This window comes from Macaca thibetana, chromosome 2 (assembly GCF_024542745.1).
Source record: "Macaca thibetana thibetana isolate TM-01 chromosome 2, ASM2454274v1, whole genome shotgun sequence".
NCBI lineage: Eukaryota > Metazoa > Chordata > Mammalia > Primates > Cercopithecidae > Macaca > Macaca thibetana.
In genome coordinates this window covers 141,762,863-141,775,832 of record NC_065579.1, presented here as the reverse complement: position 1 = coordinate 141,775,832, position 12,970 = coordinate 141,762,863, and the positions used below count along the sequence as shown (strand labels likewise).

Sequence of the window (12,970 nt, the reverse complement as noted above, 5' to 3'; positions counted from 1 at the left end):
AATCCTTTTTGAGTGGATAATAACAACATCCTTACATTTGCATGGCACTTTAAAGTTTGCAAAGCTCCCCAACACTTCACACTGTTCTCTAACAATGGGATGCAAGGCATAGATCCATATAGGCTACCTGAGGCATGTGGGAGCAGAGGGGACACTGAGAGGCCATTCTCTAGACCCAAAAATCATCTGACCTCCACAGCTGACCCACATTATTGCCTACTGCAGATGGAGGCAGGAATAGTACCTTCTTCACACCAAAGTGGCTGTCTCTGGATCTCCATGGAGATTGCTGGGGTAGACAAAAAGAATCCCAAGCCTGATCTTGGCTACTACTAAGTCAATTCCTTCTTCTGAGAGCAGGAATATAGCCACAAGTTTGGGGAAGAAGTGTGATGAAGAGAAGCTAAGAGGGCCTAAACATTTCTCCTTGCACACAAAAAAGTAAGTAAATGTTATCTAAAGTTTCTCTGGTCACCCACCCTTCATCAATGTTTTGGAATTCTCTTTTTTTATGCTTCATTTTGAGTTGTTTCTTGAAACCCTAACCCTTAAAAATTAGGTGTCTTCTTTTAAGGATCAAGATACTTTTACCCCACTGTTGTTTAATGTTTTGTGTTTATTTAGGGGATTTTAAAGTTATAGGATAGGTAATCTGCTTTCCTAGGTGCCTGAACATATATATATTTTTTGCTTCTTTTAGCAAGTTTTTATAATGGTTTTTAAATTATTCTGTCTTAGATTGTGCATATTTCTTTTCTTTTTTTGGGACAGGGTCCTGCGTCACTCAGGCCGGAGTGGTGCAATCACAGCTCACTGCAGCCTTGACCTCCCAGGCTCAAGTGATCCTTCTACCTCAGACTCCCAGGTAGCTGGGACTACAGGCAAGCACCACCACACCCAGCTAATTTTTGTATCTTTTGTAGATAATGGGGTCTTACCATGTTGCCCAGGTTGGTCTTGAACTCCTAGGCTCAAGCAATCTGCCTGCCTTGGCCTCCCAAAGTGCTGGGATTACAGATGTGAGCCACCACACCTGGCCACATTGTGCATATTTCTAAAGCAATCCTGAATCTTTTCTGGAAGCAAGAAGACTGTAAATATAAAGTTGTAAACTAAAAAAGTACAAATCTTGACAATAAAGGTAAAATAAATTCTATGCCTCAGTTTTCCACAAGGGTTCTTCCCTGAATACTTATTGGTGCTTATTAATGTTCCTGCTGCTATACAAGGTAGTGGAGATGCAGAGATGATTCTATCATTCTTGCCCACAAGGAGCTCAGAGTCCGGAGGAGGAGGGTGACACAAAACACATGTGCGGCAAGGGCTAACCAGGAGGTGTGTGAAGAAGGGTGGTATGGGACAGGAGTGCAGGGAGGGGGCCTATGTCACTCTAGGGGTGGGGAGTGTAAGTAGTGAAAAGGTGGGTAAGAGAAGAAAAACAGACACAGGTGGGGAAGGGAAAGGGAACGCTGCTCAACCTTGAAGTCTGCTAAAGTCCCAAGTGACCAAGATTAAATCTATATATTAATAATGTTCTTTCTTTGTAAAGAAAACACCACTGTAAACTTTTTTAGTGGGGGATTAATATTTCTAAAATTGGAATTACAAGCCACTTGCATTTTATGCATATTATGGAAAGTCAGGTAGTTTTGAAATCTTTTCCTTTACTAAATTCTAATGAAGGAAATTTTTAACTTTCCATCCTGGCAAATGGACACAGTTATAGAGAAGTCATGCACTGGGCTTTTAATGCCTGTAGCATTTTCAGTGTTGGGTATTTACATCAGGAACTTTTTAACTTCGAGCTGTGGCAGTCTGGGGAAGCCTATGGATTCCTTCCAATGAACACAATATATAAGATGTGTAACCATATAAGACAGAGTACATGGGATCCCAGAGCTACCTAATTAGAGTTATCAAAAATATTAAACAAATCTGTGATTAGTAAAATACGTGTTTCTTTCTAAATAACAGGAGGCAGTGGCAAGTCTAACAACTACCATGATTTTAAAGTAGGAATGAGAATAATCCATAGAGATATCTGTCTCAATTATAGTAAGATATAAGAATATCAGTGATCGCCTTTAGTGACAAACTCCTATGTACAGATAACTACTGTAGTCTGTTGTCTCTGTTCAAAATGAAGAGAAAGCTAAATTTCCTTTAGAGGCAAGTGAAAATGAATATTAATGTATTTTCTCATCTTAGTTCACAGACCCCTCCTCTGACTTAAAAGGAATCCAGGTAAAAAATCTCTGACTTAAGTGGCACCCTCTCTCTGTTATCTGCCTATGGGTCAGAAGAGGTTAAACTGAGAGTTGGTTGCAATGTGGAGGCTCAGATTTTCCACTGTGGTTGAGGAGAAAGCATACCCCACTCTTACTTACATGTAAGCCTTGTAGTTGTTGCCGATCTTCTGGACCCGGATGTCATACTTGGAGTCAATGAAAGGCTCTGCAGTGGCATAGGTCTGGGTAAGAGCCACCACACTGGCAATGTCCTGGAAGTCGTAGTGGTTTTCCACTTTGACCTAATGTTGGAGCAAGGCAGAAAGGGGGAAAGGGAGACACACACATACACACACTGAGAAGTCACAAGGGCCCTGAGCCTCCAAACCCACGAATATGTATCCGATCCAGACACTAATCTGGGTGCCACATCTTCCCAGGAGGCCCCTTTTCCCTAGCTTCCCTTCCCAGAACTCAGGGGCCACACTTGCTGCAAAGGACCCAGAGGACCAAGCAGGTGGCTTGCATTCTGCTTACTGAAAGAGGTCTGGTTGGGTGACACTCATGGCTTTAGAGGTGGCAAATCATCTTCTCTTTGGAAAGAATTCATCAGTGACAGAGGGAGAAGAGCAGTTCACAAATGGGCGCTCTGAAAACTGCCCTTCTTGGTTCAACCCTGAAGTACAGCAGGCCTCTCTGCCTCACCTTGCCCATGCCTGAGTGAGCGTGGCCAATCTTCACCACCACAGGGAACGTGGGCAGTGTCAGCTGAAATCAGAAAAGAAAGGAATAAACTGTCAGAGTGTGCCCATCTCTCTGTGGAATCCTACAAATATTTTTCTTGGGAATGCCCTTGGGAGGGTTCTTTAAAGAAAGAACTAGTCCAATCTACTTGCTTTACTGATTAAAAAACTGAGACCCATGGAATGACAGTGACTTTCCAGGGTCACACAGCATATTACTGGCAGTGCTACAGGAACCCTGTTCTCTTATTTGGTATACCCTACATCTTTAAAATGTATCCTTTGAAGGAAATAATGTTGACCCTGATGAAAAGTCAGACTCCTATGGGAACTAAGATTTGAACAGATATTGGCGGTATCTGGCCTGATGATTTCAGAATTCCTGGTGGAGGCCAGTCAAGGCTGGAAAACAGAACGTCAAAGGGCTTTAGAAATCACATAGTTCAACTCTACTTTATGGAGAAAAAACTGGTGCCCAGAGAGGCAAAAGTCACAAAGCTATAGTGACAGTCAGAATTGGAATCCAGCCTCCCACTATCCAGTCCAGCACCACGTGGAAACATCCCACAGCAATAATCCCATGGAGATTTGGGATTTGGAGGCTTGGAACACTACGCTCAAACAGCAGACAAGGCTCTGGTCACAGTCACCCCCAAGTCCCCTGCTTCTTTGTTTTCTCTTTTTTTTCTTTTTGAGATGGAGTCTCACTCTGTCACCCAGACTGGAGTGCAGTGGCACAATCTCAGCTCACTGCAACCTCCGCCTCCTGGGTTCAAGCCATTCTCTTGCCTCAGCCTCCTGAGTACCTGGGACTACAGGTGTAGGCCACCATGCCTGGCTAATTTTTGTATTTTTAGTAGAGATGGAGTTTCACCATGTTGGCCAGGGTGATCTCCAACTCCTGACCTCAGGTGATCAACCCGCCTTGGCCTCCCAAAGCACTGGGATTACAGGTGTGAGCCACTGTGCCCAGTCTGCTTCTTTGTTTTCTAAGCTATCCCACCTTCTAGAACATGACATAGTCTCCAGTGAGAAGGGACATGCAATAAAAATCAGTGTAGCCTAGGGACTCAAGAGGGCTTTGAGGTCCAAGGTTTGCTCTAAGTGATGGGACACCTTGTGTTTTGTACCCACACCAAGAGCGCTGTCTCCAGCTATCTGGAGAGTCTGAGGCTCTGGGAGTGAGAAAGGGTTTCTAAAGCACTGGCTGCTTCTTTGACATCTCTCCCCACCCCCCAGGCAACAGAGCCAAGACACACACACCCCAACTTTCTCTGTCCTGTTCTATTACTGTTTGCTGTTGCTTTGGAGCCTCATAAATAGGGCATTGAAAGCACTTCCTGCAGCTGAAAGAAGCCCTGAGTAGCTCGTCTCATTCCCAGCGTGCAGCTCAGCAAGGGGTCCGTCCTTCTCTGTCACTGTCTCTTTTGCCTGTTGTAATTCTGTCTGCCTCTCTGGGACTCTGCCTGTCTCACTCTTTCTGTCTGTGCCTCTCCTCAATCTTGTTCTTTCTGCCTGAATCACAGCCCTCAGTCTTTCTGTCCTCATGCATTTGTCTTTGTGGCTCTTTCCATTTTTCTGCCCTTGACACCATCCCCTCTCCCAGTGCTTTCCCTTTACTTCCAGAGCGCTTCATGACTTAGGCAGGGAAACAGAGGCCAGGGCCTCTTTCCTGGCTTCCCTCTGCATCTTACTGAGTATGCAGGTCGGAAGAGCCTCGGGTCCTGCCGCCGCGGGTGGCCTAGAGCCAAAGGAAGGCGGAGCCCATCGGGGCGGGATTGGCCCTTAGGGCCACCTCATAAAGCCTGGGGCGAGGGGCACGACGGCCTTGGGAAGGAGCCCTGCTGGGGCTGTTCGGTCTGACAGACCTCACAGGCTCAGTCGGGCTCTGCAGTGTCATGCCTGGGAGCCCCCGGCCCGCGCCGAGCTGGGCGCTGTTGCTGCGGCTGCTGGCGTTGCTGCGGCCCCCGGGGCTGGGCGAGGCATGCAGCTGCGCCCCGGCGCACCCTCAGCAGCACATCTGCCACTCGGCACTTGGTGAGTCCGAGGTCCACAGCAGGGGGTGGTTGTGGGGGGATTAGTATCTGGCCAGCAGTAGACCAGGAGTCCAGAGGAAAAGGGAGGAGCTCAAATTCCGACCGGTTGCCTCTTGCTGAGGCTGATAGGTCGGGAAGGACCAGGCGCCATAGCAACCTTGCAAGCGCAGAACCTGACTGATTCATAACGAAATGAAGATTGCGTCAGGGACTTCCATAGCGACGTCCCTCACTCTGGCCATACTGCAATTATGGAGTGTCACTGAACAAGGTGTCACTGGAGCTATCTGATGATTATTCTGAACTACTGGACTGGGGACAGAAAGGGGAGGGCAGAGGGCTTGCATTATAACTACCGGTGTCTGTCCAGGCCTATAACTGAGGTTGCCACCAAGCCCCTACCGCAACACACACGTTCTGTCCTTTCTTTTCCCTCTGCCTGGAATGCCCTCCCTCACATCCCTAAATTCCTGGCAGACTCCTACTCATCCTTCAAGGTCTAACTTAGGTCTCTCCCCTTCTCTGCAGGCTCCCTGGCTCCTTGGTGCCGCCTCAGCATCTAACCGTCTTAGCGCTCCTACTATGCTGTGCTATTGTTCTTTACAAGTATGCCCTGTACTAGATCAAGAGCTCTGCAGGATGGGGACCCTGTCTTAATCACATCTATGGGCCTAGTGCCTAGTGCAGGGCCAGGCACAGAGGAAGAACGTCATCAACAGTTTTTGGTTATTAATGCTCAAATGGCAAGAGATGCAATACCTCAGTGCAGGGTCAGAACATTTATGAATTCAATAAACATTTACTAATGTCAACTGTAGGCAGGCTGAGAGGCCTTGACCACAGCAATAAACTTCACACCAACTGCCCTGAAGAGGCTCCTCCTCCCTTCTGTACTCTGACTCCTACCCTGTGCCCCACTGCACAAACGGCTATGGAGAACTAGAGCTCTCCAGACTAACTGGTTCGAAAAGGCAGAAAGAGCTTAGTGGTTATAGAACCTAATAAGCCTGAGGGGTTTGGAACTTCCAGGGACTGCAGAGGAGGCGTTTCCAGGTCCCCCTTCTCACACATCACGTTGCTCACAACCTGGTCACACCAAAACCAAGAATTGCCCTATAGACTTCTTCAGGGACCCTGGATCATCCAGACCTCAGGTGTATTGCCCCCACCAGCTGCTAAAGGTTCCCTCTTTTCTCTTCCTATGCAGTGATTCGGGCCAAAATCTCCAGTGAGAAGGTAGTTCCTGCCAGTGCAGACCCTGCTGACACTGAAAAAATGCTCCGGTATGAAATCAAACAGATAAAGGTACATGGGGGCAGGCTGGGATGTGTAGCCCCTAAGGCTGATGGAGGAAGTGGGGTCTGTGTTCTGGGAGGGCTGGTAACTTTCAGGTGGCCTGGCTCAGTGATCCTTGGGTCTAGATGCTGAAGTGGAACTGGATGAGATTTGGAGGCAGAGCCCGTAGAATCCCAGGGATATTGCAGGGGAGGGCCTCTGCGTCCATCTGGTCCCACAGCTGCTGGTGTATGGTGCCACTACAGGTACCTACTGGAATAAACCGAGGTTTAGGTGTTTTTTTGTTTGTTTTTTTAAGACAGAAAATAACCCAGTAGGGACATCTGAGGACACAAAATCCTGAACTGGACTCCTGCTTAAATATTTAGGCTGAGAAATGAGAAATTTTTGCCTGTTAATATATGCAGTACACTCACTGACTCAATATTGCTTTTTTTTTTTTTTTTTGTAATTGCCTGTCAGATGTTCAAAGGGTTTGAGAAAGTCAAGGATGTTCAGTATATCTATACACCTTTTGACTCTTCCCTCTGTGGTGTGAAACTAGAAGCCAACAGCCAGAAGCAGTACCTCTTGACTGGTAAGTTAAAGACCAGCAACTGGCCTTAATATAATAGATTCTGCCCTAGGGAAGGTAGTGAGAAAGGAGCCAGGGTCTTCCTTGGGCAGCAGGCTGAGCCAGGTGGCATTTTCTTGGGCATAAAACAGAGCTGTGTTAGTGACAGACAACCTCTGAGTTGGGAGGAGCCTTGTAACCTCCCTTTAAATGTAAGAGTTCTCATTACAGTGATCCTGGCTACTGTTTCACTATTTTAAGGACAGGTTGCTCACCCAGTATAGAGCAGCTGCTTCCATTTTCAAATAGTTTAAATTAGTATCAGATTTTTGGCAAAGTCAAAATCTCCTCTCTAAAACTGCTCCTTGCAGGTCAACTCTGCCTTTTCCACAGGACCTAATAGGAGCTTGAGTCTAACATAGTTCTGTCTCTGTGAACTTGGGCCCAGGCAGGATTCCTCCATACTGAATTGGTTTGGATAGAACAGTTAAAGAATCACACAAGTATATGACTCCATAAATGAATGCAACATTAAATTATTTTGGAGTTCAGGGAATAGAACTGTTTGGTAGCTGTGAACTATCAGGGAAGCTTCATTGTGTAAGTGGGATCTAAACTGGCCCGAAAACACAAAACAATATTTAGAAAGAAAGCAAGGGAAAGAAAAAGCACAGCTGTGGGGGAGGGAATAGGTGAAGGGATTCCACTATCTATCCACACATTCAGCAATGAATGACCACTTAGTCACTGCCATGCCTTGGCCAGGAGAGTGGAGATTCAGTAACAAGGCACAGTCCTCAAAAGAGTTCACTGTCCAGACATGGCTCTTGATGAGACATAGGCACTGGAGGCTACAATGATAAGGGCTTCCCAGCTCTGAAGATGTGAAATTGTGCAGAACTGAGGAGCTCCTGGATGGGACAGGCAGAGGCAGGACACACTACTGAGCCCTGCAGTTCCCAGGTCTGGCAGACCAGGCCCTTTCAAACTCTGTTATCCCACCTCCTTCCTAAGCACCTACCCTCTGTGTGTCTAGCCTGCTGCCAGGCATGGAGGTAAATCAGGGGAAATGAGGAAACATGTTCTCTGCCTTTGGGGAGGTCAAGTCTAACTGAGGGTGGGGATAAATGACAAAAAACTAGTCTACGGAAAAGTTATCAATGGCACCCATGTCCTACAGGAGAAGGCACAAGCTCCTCTGCCTGGTGTTGAAAGCTCTTTGTGACCAGAACACTGCTGCCCTCTCTAGCATTGTCTTCTGTCATTTGTCAATGTCAGTTCCCAGCCCCTCACTTTCCCAAGAGCTGAACTCAGCTACCTGCAGTTGCAGAAGGCATGCTGCCAGGCTGTGTCCCCCTGCCTCTGCACAGGATAGATGCAATGACAGGAAGCCCTTCCCCCAACCTGTCTGGCAGGTGAACTCCCACTCATCCCTTCAAGGTCCAATGCAAGCACAGTCTCCTCTGATACACCCTCCTTGTCCCACGCCCCTTCCATAGATGGAAATAATTGTATGTTCCTTTGTTCTTATACTGTACTTTGTATAGAACTGCACGATAGTGTAATTTCCCCTGCTTATCTATCAACCCTACTCATTTGTAAGCTCCTTGGGAGCAGAGATCCTGTCATTTTTATATCTGTATTTCTGGTACTAGATCACAGTAGTCACTCAGTGAGTAAATGATTGAACGACTAAGGTTCTAAAAGAGGTATGGGCTAGGTGGTCAGAGATGGCTTTGAGGTGGCACTGAAAGGGTCTTTGAAAGGCAAACAGGAATTTCATAGGTAAAAAGGGGGAAATGTCCTATGGGGAAGGGGAAAGACTCACTAACCTAGAGCAGGAGACTGGCCTGTGCAGATACTGGGAAGGACTGGAAAGGGGGAAGGGGCCTATTATTTACTGAATATCTTCTGTGGGACCACAACTGTGCTGGGAACTTTATAGACATTCTCTCATTTAATCTGACAACTTTATAATTTTCATTTTCCAGCTGAGAGGTTATACAACTTCCTTAAGATCATTCAGCTAGTAAATGACAGAAAAGAAAGAGGGGGGGTCCTACACAGACTCTGACTTTAAAGACCACATTCTTCTCTCTGTACCATGCTAAATGAAAAGGCCTTCACCAGATCCCATAACTCTGTCTCATACAAATATAATCTGTTTATCTTTTTGCTAGAAAGATTATAGTAGTTTTATTTTTTGGTCCCTTTATTGAGTCCCATGCCACCACTGCCACCAAAAAGTCACTGGGGAGGCTGCAATTCTGGGCTCTTCAAGAACCTGGGCCCCTGGAGCTCCGGGAGAAGAATCCTCATGCTTGACTCTCCTCCATCTCCCCTTGAAGGTCAGGTCCTCAGTGATGGAAAAGTCTTCATCCATCTGTGCAACTACATCGAGCCCTGGGAGGACCTGTCCTTGGTGCAGAGGGAAAGTCTGAATCATCACTACCATCTGAACTGTGGCTGCCAAGTAAGGGAATGTCCATTTCCTAAGTCTTTAGGGATGGGGGAAGGGTTCTGAGCCTTCATTCATGCATGAATTTATTCACTTACTAGACTATACTTGAGATCTGCCATGGATCAGGCACTGTATGAAGTTGGGGATGAGAAAGCAATATAGTCTATAGGCCCTGATCTCAAAGTACTTACACTTTGGCTGGGAAGGTGGCCATCATAGGAAGCAGAACGAGATAACTGTAATACAGCCACCCTTTAAAGACAGTCAATTCTTTGCCAGCCACTATAATAGTAAATTTACTGTAAATGTTTAATTTAGTCTCCAAAACATATTTGTGAAGAATTAAGATTTCCATTTTAAGGTGAAGAAATGAAAGCTCTGGGAAGTGAAGTGACTTGCTCAAGGTCAGTGGTAGAGTAAGGACCCTCAGAGCTGTCTGATTCCAGAGATGCCACTAAGTGGCAATACTGAATACGGGGAAACTTGGGGAAGGAGAATCCAGGGGAAGATTGGGGACTAGGAAAGGCTTGATAAGACAGGGGCATTTGAGATGGGCTGGCAGGGTATGTAGGAACCTGAAAGGTAGCAATGGAAAAAGAAGGACACCATACTCACTTTAATGTTGTGTGGCCATGACTCTAGATCACCACCTGCTATACAGTACCCTGTATCATCTCGGCCCCTAATGAGTGCCTCTGGACAGACTGGCTGTTGGAACGAAAGCTCTATGGTTACCAGGCTCAGCATTATGTCTGTATGAAGCATGTTGACGGCACCTGCAGCTGGTACCGGGGCCACCTGCCTCTCAGGAAGGAGTTTGTTGACATCATCCAGCCCTAGTAGGGACCAGTGACCATCACATCCCTTCAAGAGTCCTGAAGATCAAGCCGGTTCTCCTCCCCTGCAGAGCTTTGGCCATTACCACTTGACTTCTTGCTGCCAGCTAATAAGAAGTGCCAAGTGGACGGTCTGGCCACTGTCAGGGCAGGGAAGGGGCCATGACTTTTCTGCCCTGCCCTCAGCCTGTCGCCCCTGCCTCCCAAACTCCATTAGTCTAGCCTTGTAGCTGTTACTGCAAGTGTTTCTTTTGGCTTAGTTTGTTTTCTAAAGCCAGGATTATTCTCTTTCCTCCCAAGGAAAACATGTTTTCCTTTGTCTTAATCGATCTGGTAGGGGAGAAATGGTGAATGTCATACATATGAGATGGTATATCCTTGTGATGTACAATACCAGAAGGTGGGTTGATAGCATCATAAACAGACTGACTGGCAGGAATGAAAACAACAACATACTGTGGCTGTGTATCCTCTACTTCCCCTGTCTCAACTCATCCTAATCCTCTGATACACTTTCATCTGTTTGGGGGAGTCATTTGGGGGACACGGAATCACTCAATGTGAGAGTTAGAATGGCCTAACCTGCCTCCCAATGCTGTTATCCCCTCTACAGCATTTCTGGCAGAGGGTCCCACCTGGTTAGCACCTCTTTGAATAAGAATGCACTTATTGTCTCAGAATAGGTACTACCTCTCCAGGTTAACTCTCCTTAACGCCCTCAACTGATGTCCATAAGGCTTCTCTTCTGTCTCTTTTTGAATTACTAACATCTTCATTCCTATTTCAGAACCTTTTAAAAGCCACAAAGCCTTTTACTTATAGAGTTGAAATCCCCCTTTGTTGGCTTCTTACACCACAGAGAGGTGGTCCTCTCTTGAGGGCAAATTTCAGGATAGAGCACCAGAGAGAAATAGCACAAAGGCCCTTGAGGGGAAAGGACGGTAGGTAGGGAATATACCTGGCAATTGAGGCAATTTTTTTCCAGCGGCCAGCCCTGCTAGATTTTACAGCAGGAAAAAGCCAGTTTTCATCCCCAGAGAGCCCCCTGTACCCTTCAGCTGAGTACTCTCACCATTGTGTCTTGGGCTCCCTGAGATTTCCCAACCAAAGGACCCTTAGGGCTCCTCAGCCTCTGCAAGGCTTCCTGGCTTGCCCTGAAAGGAAAAGTCCTGATATTGGCCTCTAGGATTTATTAAGGACAAGAGCTTAAAGTTTCAGAGCTTCTCCCTGGGGAAGCTCTGGCAAAGATGACAGAGATGGTTCTTTTCAAGACCCAAGGTTGTTTTTTGATATGTGGTCTGCTGCCAAGCAGGGTCATAGACAATGTGTCAGAAGAAGGCTCTTGATTTGCAGAAATGGTGTAAACGGAGACCCCTTTTGGCCAAGGAAGTGGGGAGGCGGGGACAAACATAATCTCTGTTCCACTTGGAATGCTTTGCAGGGAGTCTCCATTGGTGGGTTAAGCAAGATCACCAATTGATCACACCAGCCTGGGGCAGAGGGTGTGGGGACAGGGAAGAAGGGAGTTTGAGCTCCAGGTCCCTGCACAGGAAAAACATTGGCAATAGCCTCCTTACCAACCAACCGTCCCATCTCTCTGCTCCTTCTGACTTACTAGGATGGCAGAAGGCACAATATTAACCCAGCCTTATCACAGTTGTGGAAGCGCCAGGGGAATGGGAGAGTCAGGGGAGTAATAATAGTAGGAGCAATGCCCTACATCTAGTAGAGTGCTTCACACTTTCCCAGAGGCTATTACTTAATGGCTCTCACTTAAATTGTGTATGTACCCTATTAGAGTATCCTGTGCAAGGATAATTATGCCCACTTGACCGTCTTATTGGAAACTGCACACAGTGAGGAAATGTAGCTTGTTCAACAACAAGTGGCACAGTCAGGGCTGGGATTCAAAAGCAGTGAGATCTGATTGTTGGTCCAGAAGTTTGTTATTCTCTCAGCTTGATTAAACTGCCCTTACTCCTGTTCTTCCCTATTCTATCTCCAGAATTTGACAAGAGGCTGTCAGCTAAAATCTAGCTATTCCAGCCACACAAGTTCTGTAGTTCAACCCAGTGGAGTCTTTGGGGTTGAGACGCTGAGGTCCTTGTCAGAGCCCCACAGTCACCAGGTGGCTAAGTGCAAAATGAAAACAGCAGAAAGACTAATATCCCCACTGAGCCACTTACCATCTCTTTGTGGTTGGGGTAGTATGTCTGCTCAATGAGAGGGAACTTTTCTCCTCCCAGTGTCTTGTAGATGGCGACCAGCTGGGCAAACTGCAAAGGAAAGCAAATGTTACGCTTATCTTAGATAACTTCTGAAACAGGCAAAACATCAACTCATCAAATATTTATTGAGCCTTTGTTCTGTGGAGGACTTTATGCTAAGCATTGTGAGGATATAAAAGAAGTGTACAATTCCTATTCCCAAGGATATGATCTGCATTAGTTGGGGAAGGGAAAATGAGTGAGCTAAAATTCAATTACCTTTCTCAATTGTAATGGTGTTTCAAATCAAATTGATGAACTATTTTATCATCTTCATTTTACATATGGGACCTAGAGAGGTTACAAAACTTTCCTAAAGTCACAGAACTGCAAGGTGAAGTTGGAAGTAAAACTTGGGTCTCTAACTTTCCACATCTGCATCCCCGAGTGATGGCAAGGCATGAAGCTGGATAGGTAACATGGGCCAACTCTTGGAAGTTCAAATGTCAGGCAAAAGAATGATGGATTTTTCCGGTAAGCAGTATGGAGCCACCAAGAGTTTCAGCAGGAGGCGTCATAAAATGAAGTTCTTCAGGAAGATTAGAATGGT

At 46.3% G+C, this 12,970-nt stretch overlaps 3 protein-coding genes across 4 annotated transcripts in view; 1 reads left to right on the top strand and 2 right to left on the bottom strand.

Annotated features, from left to right (window-relative positions):
• Positions 1–10,601, top strand: part of TIMP4 (TIMP metallopeptidase inhibitor 4) — a 328,069-nt gene extending 317,468 nt beyond the window's left edge. Inside the window, exons 2-6 of the mRNA XM_050781515.1 lie at positions 4,796–5,008; positions 6,215–6,312; positions 6,766–6,880; positions 9,205–9,329; positions 9,960–10,601. Coding sequence (XP_050637472.1) covers positions 4,870–5,008; positions 6,215–6,312; positions 6,766–6,880; positions 9,205–9,329; positions 9,960–10,157 — 675 coding nt within the window. The 5' untranslated portion in view covers positions 4,796–4,869 and the 3' untranslated portion in view covers positions 10,158–10,601. The remainder of the gene's footprint in view (positions 1–4,795; positions 5,009–6,214; positions 6,313–6,765; positions 6,881–9,204; positions 9,330–9,959) is intronic.
• Positions 1–12,970, bottom strand: part of TSEN2 (tRNA splicing endonuclease subunit 2) — a 728,632-nt gene that overhangs the window by 363,594 nt on the left and 352,068 nt on the right. The gene's annotated exons all lie outside the window — the stretch shown is intronic.
• The window catches only part of SYN2 (synapsin II), a 188,903-nt gene that overhangs the window by 26,468 nt on the left and 149,465 nt on the right, over positions 1–12,970 (bottom strand). For both annotated transcript variants that reach the window (XM_050781474.1, XM_050781473.1), the window contains exons 5-7: positions 12,340–12,429; positions 2,934–2,996; positions 2,388–2,530 (exon numbers count right to left, since the gene is read on the bottom strand). In XM_050781474.1, the coding sequence (XP_050637431.1) occupies positions 2,388–2,530; positions 2,934–2,996; positions 12,340–12,429 (296 nt within the window). The remainder of the gene's footprint in view (positions 1–2,387; positions 2,531–2,933; positions 2,997–12,339; positions 12,430–12,970) is intronic.